We start from the raw sequence: 18,426 nt of genomic DNA, 5'->3' as shown, positions 1-18,426 counted from the left end.
AAGTTAAAAAATGAAGAAAAATATTAACTTCTATTTTAATTGGATAACACATGCAAAGAAAAATGGACAAATATAAAGGGGAAGATGGAGATTTGACAATGAAGTGAAAAAAAGAAATAAGAAGAATCTAACTAACTTAATTCTTATTTTTTTAATTAAAGATTTCATTTATGTTGAGTATTTGAGTTTTATAATTTTTCTCCCAATCTTACTTCCCTGCCCCCACCCCCTCCGAAAGAAAACAATTTCTCAGTCTTTACATTGTTTCCATGTTGGACACTGATCATATCCTCAAGTATAAGAGATAACAAGATCAGACAATAAGATACCAGCTTTTTTTCTAAATTACAAGGAATAGCCCTTGGTCTTTGTTCAAACTCCACGGCTCTTCTTCTGGATACAGATGGTATTCTCCATTGCAGACAGCCCCAAATGGTCACTGATTGTTGCACTGATGGAATGATTGAGTTCATCAGGTTGATCATTGTCCCATGTTGCTGTTAGGGTGTACAGTTATTTCTGGTTCTGCTCATCTCACTCGGCATCAGTTCATACAAATCCCTCCAGGCTTCCCTGAATTCCCATCCCTCCTGGTTTCCAATAGAACAATAGTGTTCCATGACATACATATACCACAGTTTGCTAAGTCATTTCCCAAATGAAGGACATTTACTGGATTTCCAATTCTTTGCCACAAACAGGGCTGCTATAAATATTTTTGTACAAGTGATGTTTTTACCCTTTTTCATCATCTCTCCAGGATATAGACCCAGTAGTGGTATTGTTGGATCAAAGGGTATGCACATTTTTGTTGCCCTTTGGGCATAGTTCCAAATTTCTCTCCAGAAAGGTTGGATGAGTTCACAGCTCCACCAACAATGTAATAGTGTCCCAGATTTCCCACAACCCTTCCAACAATGATGATTTTGCTTTTTGGTCATATTGACCAGTCTTAGAAGTGTGAGGTGGTATCTCAGAGAAGCTTTAATTTGCATTTCTCTAATAAGTAATAATTTAAAGCAATTTTTCATATGATTGACATAGTCCATTGTTAAATAATGGTTGTGAAAACCCACTTTTTTCCTTCCAGTATCCTTATGGAGGATTCTTATATTTATATATACAGTAGATGACTCTCATAAAGATTTGTATAGATGGGAATGTAGGTATATAGATCAATGGTTACTAATACTATCTTGGTCACCCTTTTGGGATAATTAATTTGTATTTCTCGAGTAAGTAATGACTTACAGCATTTTTTCATATGACTATGGATTGCTTTGATTTCCTCATCTGTAAATTGCCTTTGAATATCCTTTGAACATTTGTCAAGTGGGAAATGGCTTTTTTTAAAATATGACTCAGTACTCTGTACATTTTAGAAATGAGTCCTTTGTCAGAAACATTAGTTGTAAAGATTGTTTTCCAGTTTAGTACATTATTTCTGACCTTGGTTGCAGTGTTTTTATCTGTGCAAAAGCTTTTTAATTTAATGTAATCAAAATCATCTAATTTGTTTTTAGTGATGTTCTCCATCTCTTCCTTAGTCAAAAACAGCTCCCCTTTCCATAGATCTGACAGGTAAACTGATCTTCTAGTTTGCTTATAGTATTGCTTTGTATGTCTAAGTCCTGTATCCATTTGGATCTTATCTTGGAATAGGGTGTGAGGTGTTGGTCTAATCTGAGTTTCTTCCATACTAACTTCCAATTTTCCCAGCAGTTTTTATCAAAGAGAGAGTTTTTATCCCAATAGCTGGACTCTTTGGGTTTATCAAACAGCAGATTACTATAATCCTTTCCTGCTATTGCACCTAGTCTATTCCACTGGTGCACCACTCTATTTCTTTTTTCTTTTTCCAAGGCAATGGGGTTAAGGGGCTTGCCTAAGGCCACACAGCTAGGTAATTATTACTTGTCCGAGGCCGGATTTGAACCCAAGTACTCCTGACTCCAGGGCCAGTGCTCTATCCACTGCGCCACCTAGCTGTCCTCCACCACTCTATTTCTTAGCCATTACCAGAGAGTTTTGATGACCAAAGCTTTGTAATATAATGTTAGATTTGGTAAAGCTAAGCCCCCTTCTTTTGCACTTTTTTTTCATTAAACCCCTGGAAATTCTTGACTTTTTATTTCTCCATATGAATTTATTTACAACTTTTTCTAATTCATTAAAGTAATTTTTTGGAATTTTGATTGATAGGGCACTAAACAGGTAGTTTAGTTTTGGTAGAATTTTCATTTTTATCATATTAGCTCTACCTATCCATGAGCAGTTGATGTTTGCTCAGTTACTTAAATCTGATTTAATTTGTGTGAGAAGTGTTTTATAATTGTTTTCAAAAACTTTCTGAGTCTGCCTTGGCAAATAGACTCCCAGGTATTTTATATTGTCTGAGGTTACTTTGAAAGGGATTTCTCTTTCTAGCTCTTCCTGCTCTATCTTGCTAGTCATATATAGAAATGTTGAGGATTTCTGAGGGTTTCTTTTATATCCTGTGACTTTGTTAAAGTTGCTAATTAGGGGTGGCTAGGTGGCGTAATGGATAAAGCACTGGCCTTGGAGTCAGGAGTACCTGGGTTCAAATCCGGTCTCAAACACTTAATAATGACCTAACTGTGTGGCCTTGGGCAAGCCACTTAATCCCGTTTGCCTTGCAAAAACCTAAAAAATAAAAAAAATAAAGTTGCTAATTATTTCTAGCAGTTTTTTAGATGATTTCTATGGGATCCTCTGGGTATACCATCATTTAACTAACTTAATTCAACAAGATCTTATTAACTACTTACTAGACTATTTTTTGTTATACACACACACACACACACACACACACACACACACGCATTTTTCCCTAAAAATGACAGAGCCCAAAGTGCATAAACATGGAGGCAAGTAATAACAAAAATCAAAAGAAAAAAAAACTGGATGGGAAGATCATATTATATTCTTCTACTAATTCTCAGAAATAGGCAGTTTGCTACAGCAGTCAGTGAAAGGACCAATGAAAATGAAGACACAAGGTTGCAATGGAAAAAAGCAACATTTCTCTTCGCCAGGTTCCAAAACTTCCTTGAGAGAGAGAGAGAGAGAGAGAGAGAGAGAGAGAGAGAGAAAATCCAATCAAAAGGGAAATTTCCCTTGAATCAAGAGATAGAAGGATGTAAATATGTGGTAGAAGAAATAGAAAGAAATACTAAATTTTATAGGGCAGAGAACAACAGTGTCATTGGAATAATTAACAATGATATGTATATATTTCACATTGCAAAATGTTTTTTATTATTATCTAATTTGAAACAACTTCTTGAGTTCCAAGAAAGTATATGACTCCACATAAGGCACAAGGCATGAGGCAAACCAGTAATGGTCCCTAATAGTGGGAACAGATGTTAAAAAGTAGATTCCCAGGGCAGCCACATGGTTCAGTGTATAGAGCATCAGCCTTGGAGTGAGGAGGACCCAGTACAAATCAGACTTCAGACTATCAATAATTTCGTAGCTGTGTGACCTTGGGCAAGTCACTTAGCCCCATTGTCTTGCCAAAAAACAGAGAAAAAGAAAAAAAAGAAAAGAAAATGAAATTTAAAAGAAAAAAGTAGAATCCTGAAATGGTTAGTTCCTGAAATGACAACCATGTTAGAAATTCTATTATGTTAGGAGAGGTATAAGTCTAGAACAAAGGCTGCAAGATTATTTTTCTTTATTCTTTTTGACTTTTCCAAGGCTCCTGCCTTGACAATTAGCAAACCTGATTAAGACAAAATATATTGCCAAAAAAGATCCTAGAAAACACTGCTAAGGATTATTTCATCCTGAGCAATAAACTGAGGACCTTGGAGATATTGTAGTCTTTTGTAGGCTATGAAAACTGAAGGTAAAGGAGTTAGAAGATAAAAGAACATCTAAGAATATAGCCTCTGACAACAGAATTTGGATTCACAGACTATAGCCTAAAATTCTATTTACACTATTGATTATGACCACATAATAAGGAAAACATAATGGACAAGAAACTTGTGAACTAATCAGAATTAATAGACTTTAAGCTCTCTCTAAGGGTAAGACTGCTGTTCACCCACACTCAGATCCAGGTTGCAGTTTGGGCTTCCATACTAAGATAGCCTAGCAGGGACCCCCCTTACAGCTCCAAGGCAAAGGGGAGTGTTATGGTCATCTACATAACAAAGCACAGGAAAAAAAGCAGAATACCTTGGAAGAATAGATTCCAGTGGGGTATCACACCACCCAAAAAACCCCAAAGCCTTGGAAGTGCTATAAATTAGTCTTGGATTGAAGAAATGAGTAAACAACAAAAAAAAGAAAAATCTGACCATAAAAAATTACTTTAGTCCCATGAAGATCAAAACACACACTCAAGATGACAACAAAATTTAAGCTTCCATATCCAAAACCTCCAAGAGAAATAGAAAACAGGTTCAAACTATGGATGAGCTCAAAAGACTTTGAAAAGCAATTAAGGAAAATGGAGGGAAAATGGCGGGGGGGGGGGGGGGGGGAATGAGAGCAATGCAGAAAAATCATGAAAACCTAATCAAAAGCTTGGTGAAAGAAATACAAAAAAATACTGAATAAAATAATGTTAAAAACCAGTTTGGGCCTAATGGAAAAAGCAAAACAAAAGGCAAATGAAGAGAAGAATGCCTTAAAGAGCAGAATTGGCCAGCTGGAAAAGGAGATAAAAAAGTTCCCCTGAAGAAAGTAACTCTTTCAAATGCAGAATGGAACTAAAGGAAGCTGATGACTTTGCAAGAAATCAGGAAGAAATAAAACTCTTCCAAAAAAAGCCAAAAATTAGAAGAAAATTTGAAATATCTCATTGGAAAAACAACTGACCTTGAAAACAGATCCAGAATAAATAATTTAAAAATTACTGGGCTACCTGAAAGTCATGACCAGGAAAAGAACCTCGACTTCATTTTTCAAGAAGTGATACAACAAAACTGCCCTGAGATGATAGAAGCAGAGGGTAAGATAAAAATTGAGGGAATTCACCAGTCACTTCCTGAAAGAGATGCCCAAAAAAACCCCACCAGAAATATTATAGCCAAATTCCAAAACTCCCAAATCAAAGAGAAAATTCTAAAAGCTGCCAGAAACAAATAATTCAACTACTGAGGATCCACAGTCAGGATTACTCCAGATCTGGCAGCATCTACATTAAGGGCTTGAAGGGATTGGAATATGATATTCCAAAAGGCAAAAGATCCTGGTTTACAACCAAGAATCAACTACCCAGCAAAACTGAACGTCCTCTTTCAGGGGGAAAAGATGGACTTTCAATGAAACAGGGGACTTTCAAACTTTCCTATTGAAACAAACAGAGCTGAACAGAAAGTTTGATCTCCAAGTACAGGACTCTGGTGAACAATAGAGGGGGTGGATGAGAAGGACTAACTATGAAGAAGTTGATGATATTGAACTGTTTGTATTCCTGCATGGGAAGAAGATACTGATAACTCATCTGAACTTTCTCATTTGTAAGAGCTGTTAGAAGGAGCATATCTAGACAGGGCACAGGAAGGAGTGGAATATAATGGTATAATATAGTAAAAAGATGAAGTCAATGGGTGATAAAGGAAATTACTGGAAGGGAAAGGAGAAAAAGAAGCAGCTAAGAAATTTCAAATAAGAGTCAAGGAAAAGCTATTTCAATGGAGTGGAAAGGGAGAAGGCAAGGGGGAATGAATGAGCCTTCATTCTCATCAGAAATGGCTCAGAGAGGAAATAACATACACACTTAATAGGGTGAGGAAATCTATCTTACTCTAAAGAAAAATGAGAAGAAAGGGATGGGATAAAGGGGAATGGGGGAATAGGTGACAGAAAAAGAGGGAAGATCGAAGGAGAGGGTACTCAGGTACAACACACTTTTGAACAGGGCCAGGATGAAAGGAGAGACTAGAATAAATGAGAGTGGGGAGGAATAAAGTGGAGGGAAATGCAGCTAGTGATTGCAACTGTGGGGAAAAAACATTGAAGCAATTTCTCTGGTGGACTTATGATAAAGAAAGTACCTCACCCCAGAGACAGAGCCATTGGAATCTGAATACAGACTGAAGTATATTTTTTCCCCTCTCTCTCACTAGTCTTGAGGTTTCTCATCTTCCTTGGGGGGGGGGGGGGGGGGGTAGATGTTTACTCTTATAACAAAATTATTGTAGTAATATAAAAGAAATCTAGATCCTTAAAAAATAAATTTTTTTTAAAAATTAAAATGGGGGGCAGCTAGGTGGCGCAGTGGATTAAGCACTGGCCTTGGAGTCAGTAGTACCTGGGTTCAAATTTGGTCTCAGAGACTTAATAAACCTAGCTGTGTGGCCTTGGGCAAGCCACTTAACCCCATTTGCCTTGCAAAAACCTAAAAAAACAAAACAAAACATGTCAGTTCTTTCAATTTAAACTGCTAAATTACCAGTTTTCATTTTGCTTATTTTCAGTAGAAAAATATAATATTATGAAAACTGTCCAAATCCAAACCTGTTTGAATTCATTTTCATATTTAAATTTACATTTAAAACTTATTTTTCCCCCCTTTTCTCAATACCTCTTGACAGCAATTAGTAGTAGGCACATTCAGCTTTAATTAAAGGCAGAACATAAAAGCTAAATGATTTAGAGGTTATGCAGAGATCCCATCAATAACAGAACCAAGAACTACTCTTTCAAACATCCCAAATTCCTTCTGTTTTTTTTTTGATAGGCAATTCACAGTTTGGCACCAGTAGTTTATTACTCTGCCTGTCTTCCCACAGTCCTAACAGTAATGTTATTTCTGTCTTGCTTCATCTTTTTTCAAGTTGCCAATTTGCTGAATATGAAATAAAAATCTCATAAAAAATTCAGGAAGTGGGTATGGCCAGTGAAGTTGCCGCACATGCTTGGATCCCATATCCAGTACTAGCACAGGAGTCCCCTATAGTCTCTTTTTGATCAGTGGTCGAAGAACTTCTGAAGCTTCTGCTACTTCTTTCTTTCCTCACTACCTAATATTGGCTCTAGTGTTTCAGGTTACAGTCAGCTTCTACTGCCATGTCCCAGATCTCTCTTTCTGAGGCATTGCTCATGTACTCTTTAGGTTCTTATTTCTCCTTCACTAGTCATTCCTCTTTTATTGGTTAGAATCAGTTCAGGGAAAGTACTTCTCTTTATTGAAATTCATCATTTCTTCAAGATTCAGCAGAGATGCTATGAACTTTATTGCAGATAGTGCCCCCCCCCAAAGAGAGTTCACTAACTACTTTTTTTTGACTACCGTTTCTATCTTTTGAAGAAATAAGTTGACTGTTACAGGTCACAAATGAATCAACTGCCTTAATTTTGGCTGTGTTGGACTTATAGCAATATTCCAGAAAGTGGAAATAGTCCATACCTAAAATGTACTTTCATATCTGCTTGGTAACTCATTTCCTAAATTCTTTTTCTACTCATGTGCTATGTACTATAAATCAAGTGATTCATTCGTATTTATTAAATGACAGTAGTACCAGGCATTATGCAAGTTTTTGTATAAACCCATACCCATATTAATTCTTTCTCCCTCCATCAATTCTTTATTTCCTTCCTCAACCACATTGTAATATATAGTTTATTAAAGATTTAATTATTAATCAAATTATTTTGGTTATTAACATAGATAATCCCACTAATCCCCCATCCCTCAATTCTTTATTATATCTCCTTTTTATTATATATTCCACCTCATCATATCAGATTGATAACTTCAAAAAAAGTTTACTTCTTCACATTTACTACTTTGAATATAGATATCTGAATCAGTTTTATTGCTGACTACCATTTCGATAGTGTTCTGGTATGAAGTACTCTATGGTAACTACTTTCTTGCACCCATGTGGTTTGCTTTCTTTTTTCCCCTCTTTTAATTTTTTTTTTTTTAGGTTTTTGCAAGGCAAATGGGGTTAAGTGGCTTGCCCAAGGCCACACAGCTTTTGATGAACATTTAATTCAAAGTGATCAAAAGATAGAGGGAAAATCTACCTAAGAATTATCACACTAATTTTTAAAGTGGCAAAAAGAAGATATAGGTCTCTACTGACTAGAGAATAGCCCAACAAACAGTGGCATATGAGTTTATCAAATATTTATACACTATACATAACAACAAACCTTAAAAATTCAGAGAACATGGGGCAACTAGGTGGTCCAGTGGACAGAGCACAAGTCCTAGAGACAGGAGGACCGGAGTTCAAATCCTGCCTCAGACACTTAATAAATGCCTAGCTATATGTCCTTGGGCAAATCTCTTAACCCCACTGCCTTGGAAAAACCATAAATAATAAAGAAACAAACAAAAAAATAAATTCAGAGGACAAGGGAGAAAGTTATACCCATTGATGCTGACTGAAAAAATAAGCACAATCAAGATAAATTTTAATCACATTGAAAATGACATAAAGGGAAAAAATAATGAAAATTGAAGCAACGATATCTCATCTGCAGGACTGAAGAAGCACATTTCCCTACTTTAGTAAGGTAATAGAACAGAAGTGTGGAATTAGGAATATGCTACCAGAGATGATCAATGTATTACCTAGATTTTTATGCTTAAGTGTAGGAGAATGATGGTTTGCTGTTTTAGGAATTTTCTTTGAGGATTTTTTTGGGGGAGGGGCAGACTTACTGAGAAATAACAACAATATTTTTAAAAACTGACAGGCTGAAAGATGCATTGAACCAAATGAGATGAAATTAATGGAGACAAATCTCTTATAATTGAATTAAAAAAAACCAGACTCACAAGTAAAGGAAGAGATGTGTCCAGATAGTGATTTAAGTGGACTACAATCTGAAGAATATAGATTATACAGCTGTCAAAAAAAAAGTTAATGTTATCTGAGACTGCATTAGATAAAGCATAGTGTCCAGAATGAAAAAAATAATGATTCCATTATACCCTGCCATCACAATGGGAATTCAATTCTGGGAATTACCTTTTAGGAAGCACACAAACAACCCTAAATGCTTCCGAAAGAGTGATAAGGCTGGGTTCAAGGGATTCTAAGACATGTCAAGAAAAGGTTTTATGTACATATAAGCTATATCACACTCTTGAGTATCAGAAGGATTGACCAAGGAGATTTAGAATTATCTTCTGGGTTTCAAAAAACTGAGCAGATTTAGGATTGATGGAATGGAAAACATTCAAAAAAATCAGACACTGACCAAAAAAAAAAAAAAACCACAAAAAAACCAGAATGTTTTGCCAGGGAGTCCCCTTCACTGGAGTGCTTCAAACAAAGGCTAGCAATGATGTATAAGATATTCTTAGGGAAATACAGACTGTACTAGGTGTTCTTAAAGGTCTTTTCATACTCTTATGTGAAGAGCTTTGAAGATTTTCATGATGCTGATGAGGTAATTTTTTTATGCCGAAAACATGGATATTGAATACTTCAGAAAAAGAATAAAATGTTCATTCTAAGTAGGCTTGGCAAAAGATTAAGGCCAATTCTGAACAGCCTATACCAACAACAACAACAAAAAAAAAACATTTTCACAGTTTTACAAGCTTTAGAAGCTATAATTTAATGAAACTGTCTCAATTCACACATGCTTCACAGTTGTATTTTCTGACACTTTCCTTGTCATTATGTCTAAGATAAAATCCATTCTGTGCTTTCCACTGACATTCAGGTTTGTTTACTTTGGTTTCTCTCATTGGCTAAATTTTTACCATAAGAGCCCATTTTTTGCAGTCTAATAATAGAAACAGGTCTCCTTTTACTGAAGAACTACAGAAGAAAAAAAAGGTTTGGTGACTGAATTAAGGTTGAACAACAAGAAAAGGCACTGACATCAGCTCTAAAAACATAAGAAAATCTTTAGTACTTACTAGGTTGGAATATAGACCTGTTTCAGCTTGCTTTCAGCTTCAGCAGCTTTCAGACGTTTCTAACATAAAAAAATAAGAAAATTTTACAAAAAATGAACAAGAATTAGTACTATTTCCCAAGCCCAATGAGCAATAAATTTGTGCACACCCTCTGCCCCAGCAATGTGACTACCAGGTCTAATTCTGTGGTATATGAATGGAATAGAATATTACTGTTCTTTAAGAAATCATTAGGGCTGAGTCTTCAGAAAAGCCTAGAAAGACTTCCCTGAATTGCTGTTGAATGAAATAAGTAGAACTAGAAAACATTGTGTACGTTAACATTATCAGGTGATATCAACTATGATGGACTGGTTCATTTTAGCAGTACAAAAATCAAAGACAATTTTAAAAGACTAGTGAAGGAAAATACCATTCATATCCCAGAAAAGGAATTGTGGAGCTTAAAAGAAGACCAAACCCAATTTTTAAAAATTGGGTTAAGTATTGTGACATTTTTTTAAAAGTTTTCTTTCTTCCATTTGGATCTGATTCTTCTCTCACAACATGTTCAAGAATGATATATGGCTGGCATGGCTATTAATATAGAGCTTATTTCATATTGCTTTCTGTCGGGAGAGGAAAAGGAGGGAGGGTAGGAGTAAAAATTGTAACTCAAAACACTTTGGGGAAAAAAAGATTGGTAAAATTACCATTGCATATAATTGGAAAAACAAATGAAATACTTAATTTTTTAAAAAAATTGAATGATAAAAGCATCTTTAAAAAACAATGAGAAATGGCTCATTTTTGTTTTACTTTTTAGCTGATTTTTTGAAACCTAAAAAAGAATTCTTTTTTATAGCAATATGGGGTGCATACTAGTTCTCACAGTTCATGTACAAGAAAGACAAAAAACTAGCATTGCATGAGACCAATATTTCTTTCTTTGTGAAAAGGGAGGAGAGGGTAGAAATAGATGAAGAAAAAACAGGAGGGAAGTTTATAACCTCTCCAAATTCAAGTTATAGATTAAAAAAATGGAAAACTGAGTGTCACATTAGAGTTTAGTGGGTTCATAATGAGTATAGTAGAGGGAACAAAAAGTAAAAAATGACAATGTAACACAACAGAATACTACATTTAAAATAAACCAAGAGCCAAGAAAGAAAGGGAAATGAAAATACAATCCATGATCAACTGAAGAAAGGAAATTCAAAAATTAAAAACTGAAATCTGGGCCTATGGGGTCATAATCATTTCACAAAAAAAAATGGAGTTTGGCAAATAAAACACAAGGACAACAAAAAAGAGATGGGTTATTATGAACTGTTATCAAAAGTATATTTATAATTATATATAATAGAGAAAACCAAGAGGTGTAAAGTATTTCTTAATGTTTTTAATATTTTAGTTTGGTTTTGTAAGATTAAAAACTTCTGCATAAAATGAAATTTCAAAGTCAAGCACAGCAATCATTTTTCCATAATGTCATTTCTCAGTGAAGTATTATTCAATTATACACAAAAAGTTAATTAAAATTATTTCTGAAATTTATGAAGTTTTTAAAATATCATAGCATAAGAAATCATAACAACAAATTAAATTTTTTGTTTTGTAGTATACTCATTAAGTCCAGAATTATAGTATTACCTGTTGTACATATCTATCAGTAGTTTTCCACATGTAATAATACTCAATGATGCTAGTCAATGACTTCCATGGGAGCTGAAAATAAAAGATTTAAAATTTAATGAAACTAAAAAACTGAAACTACTATAAAATTACTTTCTTTAAAATAACAAAACTAATAATAGGATATAGCAAAGATAGATTTTTAAATTGTTAATTCTAAAGATAACCAAATTATAAACTCTCCCCCTGTGAACAAGGAAGTCTAAGAACCTAGATTCAAATCTTGATTCTGCTACTTACATTCTAATAACCTTGTTCAAACAATCTAACATATTTGGGACTCTATTTCTTCATTTATAAAATCAGGGAAAAGAGATACTATTGATCTCAAAATTACCTTACAATGCCAAATCCTATGATCATATTTTCAAACATAAATTAAATTCAGTAAAATTCAAACCATTACGGCAGCAAGACTAAAAATCAGTTCGTTTTTATCTCCCACCATAATCAGTACTCTGTGCCATATAAACGATCCATAAAAACTTGGCAAATAAAACGTTATTATGTGGTATTTTAGCAAACATTTCATAATTATACATGAAATAACTACCTACCACTTGAGAATGCAATAGCCAAATACAGTAATGTATTTGTAAGTAATGTAAGTTTCTTAAAAAATGCTGGTTGAATGAATAAAAGGATGCTGATATACAATCAAAACTTACTTTGGGAACAGAAAACTGGTTCTTTGTTTTGACAACTGTTCAAATTTGGGAGAAAATTTTATGCTTAAACTGGTATTTTCTAAAAATATTCAAACATAATATACCTCCATAGTTTTCAGCTTAATAATTATGCATTACAAAACAGGGACATATCTACAAAATAAACACATAGTTCAATGAAGAAATCTGGTTGGTTTTTCTTTTTTGATGTGAATAATGACTGTATTAGAAATTTTCCCTTAGCAATGTAATAGGAAAATGAATGAACTAATTCTGAAAGGAGAGAACAAATAAATCTAGCTAGGCTGAGAGACTCCAAAGTATAAACTTGTGCAAAAAAATCTAAAATATTTCCAACAATCTATGTCACTATCTTTAACATCTAGTTCCTAGTTTATTATTGGTGAATCTTCACAATAAAACATTCAATTTCTTGTACCAAGAAGGTTAATTCGCATCTACTTTCCCTTGATTTGTTAATTAAAATCCCCAAAGTATTGCTCCTGTGTTCATTTGTCACCTTTAAAAATTTTGATATTCCTTTTTGTAATCAATAAAAGTGTTCTTTATTTTCAATTTAATAAATATTAACTTAATAGTCATGTCACAACAATAAGCTGCATTTCATGGGGAATAGAAGATTGAGGTTTTATAAAATTCAATTCAAATTCCACATTTCCAAGTATTTAAAAAGTCCTAGAAATTCGTTAGATTCTATCCTATATTAGGTTTGTAAGGCCAAAAGTTCTAATGAAAACTATGCAATGAAAATTACAAAGAATTTAAAGGATTGTGGTCAGAGATGCATGAAACGCTTAAAAGAAATTTTAACTATATGAACAAAATTCATAAGAACGACTACAATGCTTCATTGAGAAAAAACAAAATGGGCCAGAAACAATTTGAGTTACCCCAACGTTGGGGTTAATTCAAGAGCCACACACAGTGGCTAACTTTAACAATTAGCTACTTAACTCAGTTAGTTGAAAGCAATGGCATAGAATAAAAAACAGTAAAAAAAATATTCTTTCCATAAACCTAGAGCAACTCACACTGGTACTACTAACGTGTCCCAGTCTTTCTATTCTATTCTCATACTGCTCCCCAGATATCCTGTTGTAGATCTCTTAACTGGGCTCCCTGGGTCTGCTTTTATCTATAATTCAACTTCTGCCTGCTAAGGAGAATTCTCTTGACCTTCAAGTGAACTCTACAGAACTGTTTTATAATTGGATGACTTTTTGGCCACTCCATACAACTATTAAGAAATGACTGAAGAGGGGGCAGCTAAGGTGAAGCAGTGGCTAGAGAATCAGCTCCAGAGTCAAGAGAACCTGAGTTCAAATCTCCCTCAGAGAATTAATAATTAATGTAGTTGTGTGACCTTGGGCAAGTCATTTAACTCTACTACCTTGAAACTTTTTTTGTCAAAAATATAAATGATTTAAGAACTTTATGCCTAAAAGAATACCAAAGTGTTCAAATGAGTTCCACTCTCTCACTCCTTTGTACCTTATACCTAGCCATCACATGCTCTGATTTTATCAAATGAATTTGAATTAAACTTGTAGATTTTACTTAATTATATTTGATGTGCATGTGTACTTTGTAGGGAAGTTCCATTGGCCTGGAACCTCATATTAACCAAATGTACCAATAGAAAGCAAATTAGTATGCTCAAGTATACAGGTCATAGATTAAATGAATGGGAAAAGCAACCCGTATTATTTTAATAGTCATGAGATAATGCAAGTTGAACAAGTTTCCAGACTTGGACAGTAAAGTCACTGAAACAATTTCAGAGAAATGTTAATTAAAACAAACCTGAGGTGATACTTCTATATCCTTACTGTTTAAAAGGTTAAACAATGATTAAATTCATTTTTGATGAAAGTGTAAGAAAATAAGTATGAATCCAACTATTCTGGAAATTAATATTAATTCATGCAAGAGAAGTTAATGAATTCTTTAAAATTTTACCCAGAGAGTTTATTTCTGGGATTATAATCCTAAGGATAACTAAACCTTTTCCAAAATTTACTACCTGGTGAATCCATTTCCAAGGGAATATGAATTCTGAACCTAGAACTCTGGTCATGGATAAGCATTCACCTTACCTTAGCAGGACAATGCAAATCATAGAATACACTTCACATACTATTTGTCTCCCTATCTCTCAATTTCCATTTTAAATCTCTCTTATGAATTGTCTTCCATCTTTAAAATACAAACTTCTTGAAGGAAGGGATTATTTCATTCCTTTGTTCTTCCATCCCTAGTACTTAGCACATTCACAAGTACATCGGAAGGGCTTAAGAAAAGTGTTTTTATGGGATCAAGATATTAAAAACCTAAATATTTACAGCAAAAAATTTATGAGGATAATTACAGAATAGCTGAACATAATATGTGGAATGATTGTGACTGAAATAAAAAGTAAAAAAATATTAAGAATTCAAAAAACAAAGGTACTAAGATATTTAGTTGTTAAAAATTTGTTTTAAATTGATATTAATAAATTGGATTTAAAATCAACCCATCCAAATATAACGCTAATTAGTTCCTTATTCAAAAAAAAATCATACTATGTGACAAATGTTTAAAAAATGTTCATCAAAAACAAATACTAAGGAGCGGCTAGGTGGCATAGTGGATAAAGCACCAGCCTGGGAGTCAGGAGTACCTGGGTTCAAATCTGACCTCAGACACTTAATAATTACCTAGCTGCGTGGCCTTGGGCAAGCCACTTGACCCATTTGCCTTGCAAAACCCTAAAAAAAAAAAAAAAAACAAACAAAGAAACCCACCACATTTACTATATCTGGTAATTTATGCAAAAGAAAAGAGGGAGGGGTGGCTAGGTGGCACAATGGATAGAGCACAGCACTGGAGTCAAGAGTTAACATCAGGACTCAGACACTAAATAATTACCTAGCTGTGTGACCTTCGGAAAGCCACTTAACCCCATTTGCTTTGCAAAAACAAAAAAAAAGAGGCAGGTAATTCAGTTTTGTGGGACATACAAATCTTTCCATGTTCCTCTGAATACCTTATATATGTAACTTTGTAGTAAGGAACATCATTCTCACTTTACAAAATATAATGCATCCTCAACTTGCATATCACTAAACAACATTGCCTTGTACTCTGACTAGCTACAAAAGGTAGTTTGCAAAGCAAGAAGGCATTCATTTTATTTTACCTTTTGCCACAATTAATGGAGATGTACTGTTCATGATTTTCTACAGTGAGAGTTCTAGGACAAAGAGATGCTTAAAAAAATAAACTTCATTAAAACTTACCACTGAATCAGTGGAAGAAATGAGGTAATTAAGATATTTAAACAAAAACTCATAGCCATCCACTGTTTAATAAAATTAAGAACATATACTGGTGAAAGTACAATTTGTTGGACAAAATGGGCTTGATGAGGTGAATAGGAAGAAAGGGATATGGATAAAAAAGAGAGCAGATATATATACAGACTGATTTAATTTTATTATGGGGGGAAATGCATACATGCAGGAGAATCCAAGGAGGTGTCCACAAGGAGTATTAAAATTCTCTTCTAAGAACATCAAAGTACCAGAGCCACATCAAACAAGAGCAAACCAAGACCTTACCCTTCCCTTTAAGTCTGACCAAGTTCAAGTCTAGGAAGAGGAAAATAATAAGGTTTCTGATACTGCTTAATTCTTTTTTTAACATGAATGCTTCTCTTCACCCCGCCCCTTAAGAGAAAAAGAGTTTAAAAGAGTAAGTTTGGAAGAATGGGGGCTCATCAATAGGGAGGACTGCTTGCCTTCTATCCCATTATATGGTTATGGCTTCGTGGATTTGGGACATAGGAGTCAAGAAGATAATTTTCTGCGACAAGCTACCTTGTCTAAACACATTCCTTTTTTCATGGCTAATACTTCCTCCCTCTTCTAGAATCATTAATATATTTTACAATGTTAGAAACTTGCAATTTCCTAATCAAAAACCTAAATGGCTCACCATAAAACTGTATCCCATCAAAACTTGGAAGCATGGGCATGTACAACATGGAAACAATGTAAAGACTGGCAAATTGCTTTCTGTGGGGGGGGGGTGGGGGGAGGGAAGTAAGATTGGGGAAAGATTGTAAAACTCAAAATAAATAAAATCTTAAAAACATAACTCCATTGGACTATGATAGTTCATTATGTTTGTTTATATTGAATGTCTAAGTTGAACAAAACAGTCATGATGATTTTAATTCAGTGCACTTTACATTCTTATTGCTGTTATTTACTCTTAGCTGCTCTGCCTAGAAATTTAAACCATGTATAATATATAGTTTTGGCAAAAGGGTAACACCACCAAAAACACCAAAATATTTAAATGCTATGGTTAATTCCTATGATTCTTTATTCAAGTTCAATGAACTTATCTTCAGTTTTTTAACAAAAGAATACCAGAAATAGCAGTTTAAAAGGGAGCTATTATGAACTATAAAACTGATAATCCTTTATTGCCTCAGAACATCACTCTTACATTAATGTTCAACTCAATTTTTTTTACCTATCCAATATAGCTAATATATCGAAATTTTTTATGTTCCTTTTGTTTACTGGCTAAGTGTCATATGGTGGGAGATTATAGTAGTTTCCATAGTAAGCAAGTTGGGAAACATCTCATCTCAACCACTAACAAATAATTTCCTAGAGTTGATTTTAAAGTATAACTAAATGAAAACATAGTATTTTTAAAAAAAAAAAACCCATAGTATTTTAAAAATCTACACAACTAAATTATCAAGTGTATATATTTACACTTTTAGTTTTTTAAGGATAATACCATAAAACAGATTATAACCTTTTTAAAAAATTATCACTAAGTGGACTCTTAAAACAAAGCTGGGTAGTCTACATAGAAATAAAGTTGAGATTCTTGTAGTAGATGGGTTTGTTCAAAGAAAAATTGCGTTTTTTACTTCATCTAGCAGCACATATATCAAAAGTGGAAAAGTGAGTTTAGAGAGATATAGAGTCTCCTAAAAAAGGGAAAATACTTTTTATATAAATATTGCATAGTAAATAAAAGGAATTTTCCAATATAATAAATTATACTTGACAGGATACAATGGAAAAATTTCTATGCTCTTTTAAATACAAATATTGTAGATGTATTTTTAAAAACCTGAAAACATATTTCCGATTATGAGTTATAGTTCCATAGTCCAGAGGCAAACTTTCCTAATATTTTGCAGATTGCGTCCTTCCAAGAGAAAGTTAACATTCTTAATAATAAACTGATCAAAGACAACACTAAAAGATGTGAGAAAACGCCATCTACATCCAGAGTATGAAGGAGTATCAAAGTATATTATTTTCACTTTTTAAAATTTCTTGTTCTTTTATAGTTCAACGTGTTTTTCCCTTTTGTTCTAATTTTTCTTTCACAGACTAATGTGGAAATTCATTTAACATATTTGGAACATGTGAAACTCAAAATCTTAAAAAAATTAATGTAGAAAACTATACATAATCAGGGGAAAATTAAAATACAAAAAAAAGCTAACAAACTGAAAGCAGAGTTTTTCTCAATTATAAAAATTTAGATAAGCAATGTTCTTATATTGCATTATCATGATAAATTTATAATTAGACTAGATAATAGCAAAAGGGATTCAAATCTGTAATTTGATCAATCTGAAGGGTTCCCAGTCTGGAAAATACCTCCACCAGAAGTACAGTAAATAATCTTAACAGAACTTCCTTGGATATTGAGAAGTCAAACAGCTGATATATTTTGAAGTAAAGGTTTGAACTAATGACTACCCTTCTCTCACATCTGAATTAACTATAATAAACGAATATATACAGGGAAAAAATATGTCAGATCATGGCTTTAACTTTTTCCCCCCATTCCATTCTGAGAAAAAAGCAGACTTTTCTCTTTGCCAAGATCACCCTTCAACTGAGTACTCCATCTCCTGTCCTGACCTTCTGTGAGAGTTTGCCATATTAACTACTATATACTTTCATATTTCTTTTTTTTTTTTTAAAGGTTTTTGCAAGGCAAACAGGGCTAAGTGGCCTGCCCAAGGCCACATAGCTAGGTAATTATTTTAGCGTCTGAGACTAGATTTGAACCCAGGTACTTGTGACTCCAGGGCCGGTGCTTTATCCACTGCAGCACCTAGCTGTGTGGCCTTGGGCAGGCCACTTAGCCCTGTTTGCCTTGCAA

General features: G+C 33.8%; 1 protein-coding gene across 2 annotated transcripts in view; it reads right to left on the bottom strand.

The window, feature by feature from the left end:
* Nucleotides 1–18,426, bottom strand: part of MTA3 (metastasis associated 1 family member 3) — a 194,694-nt gene that overhangs the window by 43,304 nt on the left and 132,964 nt on the right. For both annotated transcript variants that reach the window (XM_074204684.1, XM_074204676.1), the window contains exons 10-11: nucleotides 11,504–11,578; nucleotides 9,872–9,930 (exon numbers count right to left, since the gene is read on the bottom strand). In XM_074204684.1, the coding sequence (XP_074060785.1) occupies nucleotides 9,872–9,930; nucleotides 11,504–11,578 (134 nt within the window). The remainder of the gene's footprint in view (nucleotides 1–9,871; nucleotides 9,931–11,503; nucleotides 11,579–18,426) is intronic.

Source organism: Macrotis lagotis, chromosome 1 (assembly GCF_037893015.1).
Source record: "Macrotis lagotis isolate mMagLag1 chromosome 1, bilby.v1.9.chrom.fasta, whole genome shotgun sequence".
Classification (NCBI taxonomy): Eukaryota; Metazoa; Chordata; class Mammalia; order Peramelemorphia; family Peramelidae; genus Macrotis; species Macrotis lagotis.
The sequence above is the reverse complement of the archived record's forward strand: the minus strand, read 5'-3'. Positions and strand labels throughout refer to the sequence as shown.